Consider the following 15,543-nt stretch of genomic DNA (forward strand, 5'->3'; position numbering starts at 1 on the left):
TATGGACTTGCATACCCGGATACTCCCTATCTCTAATAGTTGGTGGTATTGCATGATCGTTCTTAATTGGAAATAGTCGTTTACCCGATATGACCAACTGTGGTGGGGGGGAGTGGGAGGCCCGTTAATTCGGAAATAATAGAAAAAATTAAGTATTTTTATCTTCCGAACGGTTGATCAGATCTTAGTGAAATTTGATGTTTGGAAGGATATCGTGTCTCAGAGCTGTTATTTTAAATCCTGACAGGATGGGGATGGATCTTGGTGGGAAAAATAAGTTACAAGTCCTAGATACATGATTCACATAACCGGAATGGATCCGCTCTCTTTGTGGTAGTTGGGGAGGGGGTTAATTCAGAAAAATTAGAAAAAATGAGGGATTTTTAACTTCCGAATGGGTGATCAGATCTTAATGAAATTTGATATTCAGAAGGATATCGTGTCTCAGAGCTCTTATTTTAAATCCTGACCGGATCTTGTTACATTGGGGGAGGGAGTTGGGAGGGGGAAACCTAAAATCTTGGAAAACACTTAAGAGTGGTGGGATCGGGATGAAACTTGGTGGAACAAATAAGCACAAGTTCTAGATACATGATTGACATAACTGGAACGGATCCGCTTTCTTTGGGGTAGTGGGGGGGTTAATTCTGAAAAATTAGAAAAAATGAGGTATTTTTAACTTACGAACGGGTGATCAGATCTTAATGAAATTTCATATTTAGAAGGATCTTGTGCTTTAAAGCTCTAATTTTAAACTCTGACCAGATCCTGTGACATTAGAGGGAGTTGGAGGGGAAAACCGGAATTCTTGGAATACTTGAAAATTGTGGTATTTTATCCTACGAATAGGTGATCGGATCTTAATGAAATTTGATATTTAGAAGGAATTCGTGTCTCAGAGCTTTTATTTAAAATTCCAACCAGATCTTTTGACATTGGGGGGAGTTGGAGGGGGAAATCTTGGAAAACACTTGGAGTGGAGGAATCGGGGTGAAGCTTGGTGGATAGAATAAGCAAAGGTCCTTGATACGTGATTGACGTAACCGTACTGGATTCGCTCTCTTTAGGGGAGTTGGGGGGAGGGGTTCAGTGATTTGGCGGGTTTGGTGCTTCTGGACGTGCTAGGACGATGAAAATTGGTAGGCGTGTCAGAGAGCTGCACAAATTGACTTGGTAAAGTCGTTTTCCCAGATTCGACCATCTGGGGGGCTGAAGGGAGAGGAAAAATTAGAAAAATTGTTTATTTATAATTTATGAGTGGGTGATCGGATCTTAGTGAATTTTGATATTTAGAAGGACATCGTGACTCAGAGCTCTTATTTTAAATCCTGACCGGCATTAAGCCTCTGATTTTCCTTTTAAATCAATCTATTGATTCTTAGAATTTTGTTAGAGCTCATACCATATGATCTCTTAGCTCATCTTGCCTCGTCACAATTGCCATATGAGCTCTTAGCTCTTGGTAATCCGTTTCTGATATTTATAACCTAAGGTAACCTAATCTAACGTTAAATTCTACCATCTAAGCTTGTATAAGACTGAAAAATCTGTTTTGCGAAGCTTATTGAATCCAAGCAAAGAAAAAGAATGTTCAGATATTTATCGGTGAGTGTCGACATTGACTAGATTTTGGATATTCACAGTAATTGAGATACTACTTCGAAAGTCGAAATGCGGTACAACTTTATACACATTCGAGAGTAGATTCTAATATTCATCAGGGAATTCGCACACAGAACTTGTGGATATAGGACAGAGGGATAGAGGGGAGAGGAGGAGAGGATCTAATCTTATACTACTACTACTAGCAACTCAGTGTAGTACCAAGCCGCCTGAGGTCAACACAGCTACGCACACTCATCTACCATCAAGTTCGATGGGGTTTACTATCAAAACTAAAATACGCTTAATCACAATACTCAGTCTATTTCTGGACGCTGAGATCTTCAATCGTTACCTTTTAAACATAATACGCAGCATGTTCACTGCTCCTACTCTCAGTAACAACCTTACCTCTCGTTTTTTTCAACATAACTACCAAATATCCTCCTGTCCTTTGCCCCAGGGGAAACCACCTCATCAACATAACAAATTAAAACAAAATTTTAACTTTATTTCTATCTATTTATATTTGATTCATTATATAATTTTTTTCATTATTTAACTAAACTTTTCCAATGTTAATAAACCATTTTTCACTCTTCTTTCAAATGACTCGAGGGAGCTCCCACCTCTCAGTTCTTCTCGAAACAGGCTCCATGACTTTGCACAATTTATATTCGAAGCAAAATCTGATTGTATAGACAGCGCCGAAGGGTATTTGCTGGTTTGATGATGACTGGGTATTTACATTATGCTGACGTGAGAATGGTCGAAATAATGTTTTAAATGCAGACGGGAGTTCACCAGCTAGAAAATTTGAACACTTGATTCCACTGACAAATATTCTTAAATTTTTCCATTTCAAACAGTTCGTGGTAACGAACTGTAGTAAGGAGCGATCCTGCTCAATAGTAACCAAAACTCTAAAAAATTGAATTTTGATATCAATAGCTACATCAAAAGAATCACATTTTCATGCTGATTTCAAATATATGACTTTCATCAAGTTTAGTCTTACCCACCAAAAGTTACGAGAAAATTTGCCTTATTTAGGAAAATAGGGGGAAACACCCCCTAAAAGTCGTAGGATCTTGACGAAAATGACACCATCAGATTCAGCGTATTAGAGAACCCTTCTGTAGAAGTTTCAAGCTCCTATCTACAAAAATGTTGAATTTTGTATTTTTTGCCAGAAGACAAATCACGGGTGCGAGTTTATTTGTTTGTTTGTTTTTTTTCCCAGGGGTCATCGTATCGACCAAGTGGTCCTAGAATGTCGCAAGAGCGCTCATTCTAACAGAAATAAAAAGTTCTAGTGCCCTTTTTAAGTGACCAAAAAATTAGAAGGCATCTAGGCCCCTTCCCACGCTCATTTTTTTCCCAAAGTCAACGGATCAAAATTTTGAGATAGCCATTTTGTTCAACATAGTCGAAAACCATAATAACTATGTCTTCGGGGATGACTTACTCCCCCAAAGTCCCTGGGGGAAGGGCTGCAAGTTACAAACTTCGACCAGTGTTTACATATAATAATGGTTATTGGGAAGTGTACAGACGTTTTCAGGGGAATTTTTTTGGTTTTGGGGGTAGGGTTGAGGGGAGGGGGCTAAGCGGGAGGACTTCTCCTTGGAGAAATATGTCATGGGGGAAGAAAAATTCAATAAAAGGGCGCAGGGCGCAGGACGAATCTGGTCACGTTAGAAAAAACTTCAAATTCAGAGCTTAATATACAATGCTGGGTGTTCGGAGCCTCTCTATTATGGAGTATAATTTGAAAATAACACAACTATACGAGCGATAAAACATATATACCACAACCATAACTCAACTAACGAAAGAACTGCTAAGAGATAACACAACTATAAAGCGAAAACAGGTGAAAACTAACGGGAAAATAAACGAACTAAGAGGTGGAAGGGGCCCAGAGAAAAAATATAATCCCTTTCCAATTTTGAGCCTAACTTCCGCAAAGGAGTATTAATGTCAGAAGCCCCTAAATACCGAATTATTTTCTTTTCAAACAGTTCGTGGTAACGAACTGTAGTAAGGAGCGACCCGGCTCAACAGTAAACGAAACTCTTAAAAACGGAATTTTTATGCTAAAATATACATCAAAAGAATCAGATTTTCATGCTGATTTTAAATATGTAAGTTTCATCAAGTTTAGTCTTTGTCATCAAAAGTTACGAGCCTGATAAAATTTGCCTTATTTTAGCAAATAGGGGAAACACCCCCTAAAAGTCACAGAATATTAACGAAAATCACACCATGGCATTCGGCGTATAAGAGAACCCTTTAGTAGAATTTTCAAGCTCCTGTCTACAAAAATGTGGAATTTCGTATTTTTTGCCAGAAGACAAATCACGGGTGCGTGTTTTTTTTTCCAGGGGTCATCGTATCGACCTAGTGGTCCTAGAATGTCGCAAGAGGGCTCATTCTGTAGGAAATGAAAAGTTCTAGTGCCCTTTTTAAGTGACCAAAAAAATTGGAGGGCACCAAGGCCCCCTCCCACGCTCATTTTTTCTCCAAAGTCAACAGATCAAAATTTTGAGATAGCCATTTTGTTCCGCATAGTCAAAAACCATAATAACTATGTCTTTTGCTTACTCCTGACTTACTCCCTCCCAAGTCTGACTTACTCCCCCAAAGTCCCTGGGGGAGGGGCTGCAAGTTACAAACTTCGACAAGCGTTTACATATAATAATAGTTATTGGGAAGTGTACAGTCGGTTTCAGGGGATTTTTTTTGGTTTTGGGGGTGGGGTTGAGGGGAGGGGGCTATGTGGGAGGATCTTTCCATGGAGAAATATGTCATGGGGGAACAGAAATTCAATGAAAAGGGCGCAGGATTTTCTAAAATTACTATAAAAAAAACAATGAAAAAATAAACACGGAAAAGTTTTTTTTTCAATTGAAAGTAAAGAGTAGCATTGAAACTTAAAACGAAGAGAGATTATTACGCATATGAGGGGTTCAAAAAATACTTTAGCATAAAGAGCGAGGTATTTAGGAGGAGATAAATACCTCGCTCTTTATGCTATAGTATTTTTAGTAATTTCAACTATTTATTCTACGGCTTTTCTGATTCAGGGGTCATTCTTAAAGAATTGGGACAAAAATTACGATTTAGTGTAAAGAACGAGGTATTAACGAGGGTACAAACCCTCTCAAATACATAATAAAAATTAAAGAATATAAAAGTTTGTTACGTAAGATAATTCTTAAGTTACGTATATTTTTTACTAATAGAAAAATTCGTTAAAAATGAAAATTTATAGTCCTTTTTATGTAACCGAAAAATTGCATGGCAACTAGGCCTCCTTTCCCATCCCTTATTTCTCAAAATCCTCTGATCAAAACTAAGAGAAAGCCATTTAGCCAAAAAAGGAATTAATATGCAAATTTCATTTTAATAATTTATGTGTGGAGAGCCAAAATCAAACATGCATTAATTCAAAAACATTCAGAAATTACATAAAAAAAACTAGTTTTTTTAACTGAAAGTAAGGAGCGACATTAAAACTTAAAACGAACAGAGATTACTCTGTATATGAAAAAGGTTGTCCCCTCCGCAATCCCTCGCTCTATACGCTAAAGTTTGACTCTTTGCCACAATTCTGCTTTTTAAAACAATTAAAAGCTTTAGCGTAAAGAGCGAGGGATTGCGGAGGGCACAACCTATTTCATATACGGAGTAATTTCTGTTCGTTTTAAGTTTTAATGTCGCTCCTTACTTTCAGTTAAAAAAACTAGTTTTTTTTATGTAATCATTTCAAAGACCGTTTATAGATCGAATTGAACTTTTGCAGGTGAGATTTAAAAGTCAATTACCAGATCATTGCACAGTGTTGTAAATGGAGTTTGATAAGACCGTTGTATAGCAGGACCAGTGTTTCCTGCGACAAAGTTTTCTTTAGTTTCTTTATTATTTCAAGATTCAGGGATATCTTCAGCTCTACTGCTTGAATGTGATGCATGAATGAAAGGTTCTCATCAAGCAGGTAAGGTAAAGGTAAAGGATACGGCATTAGACTTTACAGTCCCTACCGGTGGTGCTGATCTCCGTTTCTTGGCCCTTCAGCCAGGAAGTGCAGTGAGGGGCTGGGGGCCAACCATCCTGTGCTTTCGCACACCCCTCCTGTTTATCTTCCCCAGATTTCTCCGGTTACCCTTTTAGAGCTGGGTCGACTCTGGCTAAGCTTACAGAGTCACGCCACTGACCCCCACTCCAAACCGAACAATTGGGTACACCGAGATTCGAACCCGCGTCCTCTCAGACATAGGATCCTGAATCTAGCACACCAATCACTCGCACACCAATCATCAATCAGGACTCCCAGGTATTTTGCAAAACGCTTTTCTAGCCGACTGATCAGACCTCTGAATGCTTCGATACCACATATCTCTGGCTGGACACTTCCGACCCGGCAAAAAAATAAAACGCAAGATTTACCAACATTAATCACAAGTCGGTTAGAATCCATCCAGTGATACGTCTCTTCGAGAAGAACCCTAAGTTTGGAAATGAGTTCTGTTCGGAACAGTGGTCCTAATATTGACCCTTGGGGAATACCGGAATTGACAAAAAAATTATTTCCTTGATCTTCTCCCAAATAATCCCTGCGGTCCCTCAAGTACCATGTGAACTAATTCCAGGTTTCTTTAGCCGTTCTGGGAAAGTCCCCTATTGCAGTGACAAATTTATCAGGTAAGTAATAGGCTCTATGATTGACAAAGTAGCTGCTTTTAACACATTAGTGTGTACTCGGTCGAATCTGAGGCATGTCATTTTGAGTTACCTCTGTCATCCCCATCTACGAATAACTTTAATTTATTTTAATCTGCATCAATTATTGGATTTTTTTTTGCTTGTGGTCAGGTTTCTAATGTATGCCTTTTTATTAGTATTTGAATTTTATTTCTTTTTTATCTTGTTATTATCATCTCTTTTTGTACTCTTTTCTCATTTTTCCTTGTTGGTGTTGATGCTAATTACTCGCGTGTCTTTTTCACAGCTACGGAATCTTAATGTCGAATGAGCTGGAAAATCCAGCTAATTTATTTATTTAGTGAAGTGGATTAATAAAAAGTAGAGTAAAAAAAAACTGCTGATTGAGTAGCAATTTTTGCCTTTTAGAACTGATGTTTTTAGTCCGAGTCTTCAGAGCAATCAATCATCTATTGACTAATTGGACATTTTTTCGACTATAGCACAAACAAGATCTTTATTCTGATATTTAGAGAAATGGGCTTTAGTTCGGTATTCCTTAGAATACTAATATAAAAGAGTTTGAAATTAATTGGGCCGTTTTAAAAAACTGTGCTTAATTCATTTTGAATTACTTTTTGTGGTATATAAAAAACGAATGCTTGCTCTCTATGGCTGAATATCAAATATGACTTAAGGATGCCCAAGATATCCTGAAGAAATAGAAAGAATAAACACGGGAAGTTCAAACCTATTTAGGTACAGGATCAAAACCCTCTGTAGTGGCCCGTTGAAAGATATCCAAGACAATCTGACGAATATACTCGATGTATATTGTAATTTTTTCCTTATCTTTTTTGAAAATAAAGGATACGATTATACGTAACACTCATTCCACTGTCGGGGAGCCTCACATTTTGCACATTTATGATTTAGATTTTCTCTTAAAGTATGAAGAACATTAAAATAAATATATTCATTAAAAACAAGCACTACAAAAAACGAGTAAATAAAAGTACTCTTTGTCTTATGGTGCCATCTAAGATACCCATAATACCAGTGGAGCCAACTTAAGTGTATTCATGCCCGAAAACTGACTTCTGAGAATTTTCCATTGGTTGTTTTAAAATTATGAAGTTTTTAAGGCAGCATGGCATTCTGTTAGCATTGCCACATCGTACTGGAAAACTAAACAAACAAATGAAACTAATTTGTTCAATTTGATGACGTTTTTCGTCAGTAAAAATTTAAACATTTACAATCTGTTGATTCCAAAAGACAACTACAACTTCAAGGAAAATCTACATCTTAAGCTCCTTGATGTTAAGTGTTTCTTAGCTCATTTTAGCTGATTTTTCACCCACGTTTCTGTTCTTTTTTCAATTTTGTTGCCCGCTACTGCCGAGATTTGCATAACTGCTTCAAGTTCAAGTTCAAGTTCCTTTTATTACCAATATCCATCCATTTATAAACAAAAAATATCCCAAAGGGCTCAATGGCCCGTTATTTGGGAAAAAAAAACAACAAAACAAAACATAAATAACTATTAATTACATTCACACTTAAAATATATTTAGAGTCTACTCACCAATCCTCACCCGAGTACAACCGGTCTCCGCACCACCTACTTACAAAAAATAAATAAAAATAAAAAAATATAAATACATCGAGGATCCAACACTCACACCACCCAAATCTAAATAAATAAATTCAATCTAAATAATTAAATAAATAAATTAAATCTTGATAACTAAACAATATAAATAACTGATCAATATTATAATTTAATTTATTTTTTTTTTATTAAAAAATTCTTCAACCGTTTCTTGAAGGATCCTATGGTACAGGACCGTCGAATCCCAACAGGAATGGAATTCCAGGCACGTCCGACAGCAACTATCAGACCAAAGTCCGAGCGCACTGCAGGGGTGGATGGCACTAGCACATCATCCTTGTTTCTAGTTTCATAAGGACTGACATTTCGAACAATTTCAAAAAGCCCGGAAAAACTTGATGGAAGGTCTCCACGGAAATATTGAAACGCAATGAAAGAGAGGTGTAATGTCTGAATATCTTTAATCTTCAGAAGTTCAACAGAAATATGGGTGGTAGACTGAAGAACTTTTGCTGCTTTCAGTTGGAGATTATGTAAAGGTGTAAGTACAGATGGAAATGTTGACATCCACACTGACGAGCAGTAGCATAAATAAGGGTAAATAAGAGAGAAATATAATAGACGAAGGATAGAGAAAGGAAAGACTCGCTTCAGCTTTCGAATAATTCCAAGGCCTCGAGAAACCTTTAATCTCATTGACTCAGTATGGCGTTTGAAAGATAGATTTTCATCCAGTAGTATCCCAAGGAATCGAATAAACCGGTCAGCTGGGCGGGATATGAATCCCTTAGATGTTTTAAGCTCTGTCACTGTAGGGCAGCTTTTGCCTATGCGGGAGAATATAAGAAGAAACGATTCTTTTACATTCAAAGCTAACAAATTTGCATCAAACCAACGATATATATTTTCTGCCATCAATTGTAGCTTGAAGATAAGAGATGATTCATCAGGTGCTGCAGCCCCCAGGGTGGTGTCGTCGGCGAATGCAAAGAGTTCTTCATGTTGACCAGGCGTATCCAAGGCTTCAACCACAGCATCTCCTTTCTGGCACAAATGACAACAGAAATCAGATCGTGGGTTGCTAAATAGTCGATAGAGGTCGTTGACATATATGAGGAAAAGGGATGGCCCAAGAACTGAGACTTGTGGTACTCCATATTCAACTGGAATAGGCTCATCCGAAGCTTCAACTGCAATGGATCGGCCAGTTAGGAATGAAGAAAACCAGGACAGAGCTTCTCCACGGACGCCTTGATGCGACAACTTACCAATAAGTATCTCGTGTGTTAGGCTGTCAAAAGCTTTCTTCACATCAAGGAATATTGCCGCAGGGATAAGGCCAAAATCTAAAGACTGTCGTACAAAATGAAGAAGCAGATTACATGCGTGTTCTGTTGAGCACTTCTCCCGAAAACCAAATTGGTGCCGATGAAAAAACTTCTTCGCGTCTAGGAAACTCAGCAAACGCTTTAGCATAGCCTTTTCAAATATTTTAGAAAAGACAGACAGAAGAGATATAGGCCTATAGTTCTCCGGGTCCTCCCGGTCACCTCCTTTAAATAGTGCTATCACTCGTGCCAACTTGAGACGCTGAGGGAATATTCCGAGCTTGAATGACTGGTTAACTAAGTGGCACAGTGGTGTAATAATTGAGGGAAGAATCTGTTTGATTAGTTTGGCCGGAATTTGGTCGAATCCAGATGAAGAATTTTTCAATGACGAAATTATTGTTATCAGTTCCTGCTCCGTAACTGACTCAAGAACCATTGACTTTACACAGGAAGGACCGAGGAACTGCTTCCAAGTTCTAGAACTTGAAGAAGGAACCACACCTAACGCCGTTGTTTTCCCAACCTCAGCAAAAATTTAGTCATCTGATGTCGTACTTGGCCTTCATCCAAGAAAAGCTGATTCTGAACACTAAGTGATTTAGGGAGCTTTCTAGGTCTTGCCGATGGTTGCGTAACTTCCTTAATTACATCCCAAGTTTTCTTAATATTTTTGCCGCAATCCGCAAACCTTCGGGAAAAATATGTAATTTTAGCTTTTCGAATCAGAGTTTTAAGCATCTTCCGGTATAGTTTAAAAGTCTCTAATTTAGCATCACTTGATCTGTTCCTATACTCTTTCCAAAGGTTCTGTTTTCTCTTTATTGACTTTAGTATTCCAGCTGTAGTCCATGGGGCTATGGGTGTTGATCTCTTAGAAAGACTTGGTTGGGGTGTTCGGCAATGGTGGATAAATTTCTTCTTTACTGTTTCATAAAAAAAATCAAAAGCCTTATTATAATTTTCTAAGCTCACCCTCTCAGGTATTGTAAACTCCCATGACGTAGTGAATAAATCATCTTTGAGCTTTTCGATGTTTGCTGGTGTATATCGGAATCTTGGTTTATTATCAGGGACTATTCGGCGGGCAGACCGGGGGAGTGGAAGTAAAACTCCTACTGGAAAATGATCCGATGTATCTGATAGTAGCACTTCATTTTTTACAGAATGTATAGATGAGAACACATTGTCAATTAAGGTTGCAGATTGGTTTGAAATTCGTGTAGGGATATTTATACAGGGAGTTAACCCAGACGAGATTACTAGTGCCAGCATATCACAAGCCTGACTCGATGACATATCCATCATGTCAGCGTTAAAATCACCCATTAAAATTATTTCTGCCTTTTCAGACAATACTTTCCCAAGAACAATCTCTGATATTTCCATAAATTGTTTCATTGATCCGCTTGGAGATCTGTATATTTCGCCAATTATTATCTTTTCATTGGAGCTAGTAGCCAATTCTATGAACAGAGATTCAAATACCCGTTCAATGTTTATAGACAGATCATCTCTTCTTACAACTGCCAGATTACTCAATACATAAAATCCTAGCCCCCCCTTTTTTGCTATCTTTCTATTTAGAAATATTGAAATATATCCGGGTATATCCATAAGTAGCCGGTTCTTTTCATTTAAAAAAGTTTCACATAAACCAATAATTCCAGGGCGAGAATTCTTACATATAAGCTGTATATCATCCAGGGAAGAATTCAGCCCTTGAGCATTCAAATGCACAACCCGGAGGACATCCTCCCACCGAGCCCCAACATCCCATAGCCCAAACTCCTCCACAAAATTACTATCAATCATATTATCTAAATTTTCATCAAAATTCATATTCGGTGTTCTTCCTATCGGGTTATTCAAAATTTCATTAAAATTTACTCTACGACTTTCATATTCATCTAATTTCCTTTTCGTGAGATTAGCGTCAGTCCTCGATGAAAACTCAATTTCATACATTACTACTTACCAATATAGGTGATGAATAGAAACCACGCTGTAGTCGAGTGAACACGGGTGACGTAGACATCCTAATGACAGCAAATTCATAAGGCGAAGGCACGAACTTGAAGTTTCGCTCTGGAACGGAAAAATATTTACAAGTAAAAAGTAAAGAAAAGAGTAAATAACATGGAAAGAGAGAAATATAAGCAAATAAATATATATAAAAAAACATAGATACGCACATTGCAAAAGAAAGCAAAAAAGGAGTAAATAATATAGTAAATAGAGAAAAGGAAAAATAGGACAATAACTAAAAAAAACACACACAGATACGGACGTATCAAAAAAAGAGCAGCAAAATTGCATCCCCTCACTTTACTGAGGCGAAAATACTCGATAGTTTACGTCACGCGTCAGAAGCACCATCACTAATAACTGCGGATAAAACCAAGGCGAGGGGGTCATGGCATGCATCACTGAACTTAACCCAGTTTGAGCTAGAAGTTTTTTTTGTTTCTAGCCATAGTTTAGTACCCTGTTGCATGACTTTAGTTTGAGATACTTTCTCAGCGGTTACTTTGGAATTTCGAAGCTTGTAAGCCGTACTCAAAAGTTCTTTCCGACGCTTTGCAAGTTCAGATGGTAGGTCATTACTGATGCTCTTTCCTGTGCCTTTTAGGCTACCAACACAAGCCATGATCCTATCTTTGTGCCTAAAATTCAGAACAGAGACAAAAATAGGGTCCGAAACGGGGCGAGAGTTCGAGCGGGAAGGGCGCTTGGTCTTGTTTTTAATTCTGTACATTGCCGTGAATTTTATATCCTTCGAGTTTTGTACTGGCATTCCTGATAAAAAGTCGTGGACTGTCACTTCAATATTCTCACTATCCTTATTAGGAATTCCGTGAATCAGCAGATTTTTGCGTTTTACGTACAATTCCGTACTCAAACACTGTTCCTTAACCGCTATAATTGCATTTTTCAAATCAGAATTCTCTTGTTTCAGAGCTGAATTCTCTATACGAAGATTTTCGATCATTTGCTTTAAGTCATCCATACGCTCGTCGAAATGCTTTTTTGTGACCGACATCGTTAATTATGCAGTAAAAATTCGCCTCCGTAAATGAAATTAGCAAAATGACATTTCAAAGGGACTTACAGGCATGGGCCCCTTTCTGCATAAAAATCTAAGGGGCCCCGTAACAAACAGCGCAAAAATTGTGAAAAATCCAGATGCGGTTATTAAACTCTCACAGTCACAAGCTAGATCTTGCCTTGATGAATCCTAGATCGCTACCTGAGCTTAAGGAGGTCTCCTTTTTATTTTATTAAGAATTACGGTACTTGATATGGCAATTCCCTTTCAAATAAACCGTTAAACATGTTTATTATGTTTCATGCCAAACAAGTGGCGACAAAAAAGAACGAAGAAGAAGAAGAAAAAATAAAAATAATATATGAAATATTATAAATAAATGAATAAAGATAAATAATCAATAAATATAGATAAAAAATAAATATAGAATAATAATAAATAAAGATAGAAAAAAACCAAGAAGAAGAAAACAGAAAAGAAAAATGGTGACACGTCGCAGCCTCTTATGCGATAAAATGATTTTCCTTGTTACGCAAGATCGGGGACTGTAATTATCCTAAGGCGGATTTGCTTATTGACATTCCAGTGGTGCAGTTTTCATTTCTATCTGATATCGTTTGTATGGTGCTTTGGGATTTTTTTCGAATTTCCCATAGATTTTCTTTCGCAATAAACTTCTACCATTAAGATTAATCAAAATAATAGTTACCACTCCAAAGCCAGCTACAGATGGCGACTCTTCCTCACTTAAAAGTTTCTTTCTTAACGGGTTTTTAAATTTTCAGCTACTATAGGCTTGAGTTCGTTCTTTACTAGGTACCAGAAAATGCTGCAACCATGATGTACAAATTTGACGATTAACTGGTAATTTTACTTAGCTATTAGATAATTATTTTATTTATTCGTTTATTAATGTCATTAATTTATTTCATTTTAATACTAAAAGAATATTAGTTAATTTATTATTTAGGTAATCATAGTTCGTTTTTGATTTCAGGACACAAATTATTACTTAGCTCTTAGGCTTTTATTTTATTAAATAATTTCATTAATTTTACTATCTAATAATTGAAATTAGCTTGGTCTATTACTAGCATTAATATAATTAACTAATATAATGTATTTAAGTAATTAATTAGTTAAATATTATTTTTTTTTTAATTTTCAGGATCCACCCACATAATAAGCCCAGAAGAATTCTTGAAGGATTTAAAGCAGCTATTAGAATAAAAATTTGCCAAGTCATTGTTGATTGATGTTGTATTAATAAGTTCTTCATTCCCATTCTGTGCTTATTTGTCAATTGTGTTTTCAGTGTTCCTTTATTTTTTCTCTCATTTCTTTTATGAAATCGTCTGAAATGTCTCGTTAGTTTTGACCTTGCTCAGTTAACAGTACGTCATAAATACCTAGACATATTTTGATGGCAAAAAAATAAAAAAAAAGGTTAAAAAGATAATTAGAAATGCCAAAAGAGACACATTCAGGTTTGATTCCATATTATCGATTGTTTTATTTTATTTATGAGTGAGAAGTTTTAAACATATCCAAATACCTTTTAGTTGAATTCAATTTTTAAAAAAAGTATTTAGTATTGGATGGCTTGAATGTATTTTTTTTTTATTATTATTATTTCTTGGTTATTTTTGAACATCTTTTCGAATTTAGAATGTTTAGAGTCAGTCAAGTACTTTAGTATAAACATCTCGGAGAATTCAAACAGTGGACTTTATCAATTTGGTATCTAAATGAAACGTGCCAATATTAATTATATTATAATATATTATATTATATTATATTATATATTTAATTATAAAGTTTAATTTCTATATATTTATTTCCTTGTTTATGTTTGAGTCTTACCGCACTTCCTTAGTTAAATATTTTTTTTAGAAGAAGCGAGTCAGTTAGTTCCAGAAAAATTGTCCAAAAAGTCTAATTCTTTTTAGTTCAAAATTTGCTTCTTTTTTCTTTGTTTTCTTCTAACGTTAGATTATAAATTATGTATACTGTTATATTGACACTCTGAAGTAAAGACTGACTACGTGTTGAGAAGTCAATCTGATCAAGTCCACTTTGTCGAAGTACTTTATTGACTCATAAAGTTAAAAGTTATACAGTCCCAAGGATATTCTCTAAAAATAAATAGTAATGGTAATGAACTTTTTTTCCATTGATTTCTTAAAAAAAATTTTGAAACCAGTTCCTTGCGAAATATCCCAAAAATCATTCCACATTTACAAGTACAAAAAGGAACACATATTTTTAAGAATTCCTCCTCACAAGGTCAAATAGAAAATGAGCAATGATATCTCAATTGTTAAAATTACTTTTGTTTTATGCAAGTGGACTTACAAAACCAAGTCATGGCTGGGGCCCCCATCCTTTTCCCTCCTCCTAAATCTCCTTAAGTGCCTTTTTTAAGTTTATTCAATTTTCTATTCCGGGGAAAAGGAAGTAAAAACAATCTAGTCTAAAAACCTAAATCTAAAAACAGGTGCTCAGCATCAAATTTTCTTGCTTTTGTACGCATTCTGTCATTTTTGGGTATAAGTGCCTTTAAAGTGTAGTCAGGAACGTATCCAGAATTGAAGAAATTACTCGGTTTGACCCCCCGCCTTCTTCCCGAATATATTGCATGACCCATGAAAATGTAACTAAACCAATTCGGGTTGTGTTGCATAGTTTTTTGCCCCCCCCCCCTCCTCCCTGACAAAAATTCTAGATACGACTTTGCACACAGTTCTTTTGTGTTTTCTTCTTTTTTTCGACAGTATGACGAAAAAAACTCAAACTGCGCCGTCCGGATCTGAAATTAATGAGTTTTTTTAATGATTCTATGTTTTTTTTTAATGATTTTTTTTAATGATTTTTTTTTATTATTATTCTTAAGTAAAAAGCAAGTGCCTTAGTTTTGAAAGCCTTATCATCCTTAAGGGATAAGTCGTTCATGTGTCCCAAAGAATCTTTTAAATAATTGTGTCAGAGATCTCTTTCGGTTTTATATTTTATAGCGTTAATAAAAGTTTGATATCTGTTCATTATCTGTTTTTATTTTTCAAGGTATCCAAAGTTTCGTATTGTCGTAATGATTTTGGCTTTGATAAGGATTCATTTGAAAATGGGGGGGACATATGCTACTACTTTAAACCGTCTCATTTAGTGAAGAGCTGTTCTCGCTTAGTCCAAAATAAATTTGAACTAGATATTTTGGATAAATAGCTTACCTTTGACTTTTTTGA

The 15,543-nt window shown here is 36.1% G+C and overlaps 1 protein-coding gene across 3 annotated transcripts in view; it reads left to right on the top strand.

The window, feature by feature from the left end:
* LOC136043566 (syntaxin-1A-like) overlaps positions 1-15,342 on the top strand; it is a 49,071-nt gene extending 33,729 nt beyond the window's left edge. For all 3 annotated transcript variants that reach the window (XM_065728480.1, XM_065728481.1, XM_065728482.1), the window contains one exon: positions 13,470-15,342. In XM_065728480.1, coding sequence (XP_065584552.1) covers positions 13,470-13,557 — 88 coding nt within the window. In that variant the 3' untranslated portion in view covers positions 13,558-15,342. The remainder of the gene's footprint in view (positions 1-13,469) is intronic.
* The last annotated feature ends 201 nt before the right edge of the window (positions 15,343-15,543 follow it).

This window comes from Artemia franciscana, unplaced genomic scaffold (genome assembly GCF_032884065.1).
Source record: "Artemia franciscana unplaced genomic scaffold, ASM3288406v1 Scaffold_728, whole genome shotgun sequence".
In the NCBI taxonomy this organism is placed as follows: domain Eukaryota; kingdom Metazoa; phylum Arthropoda; class Branchiopoda; order Anostraca; family Artemiidae; genus Artemia; species Artemia franciscana.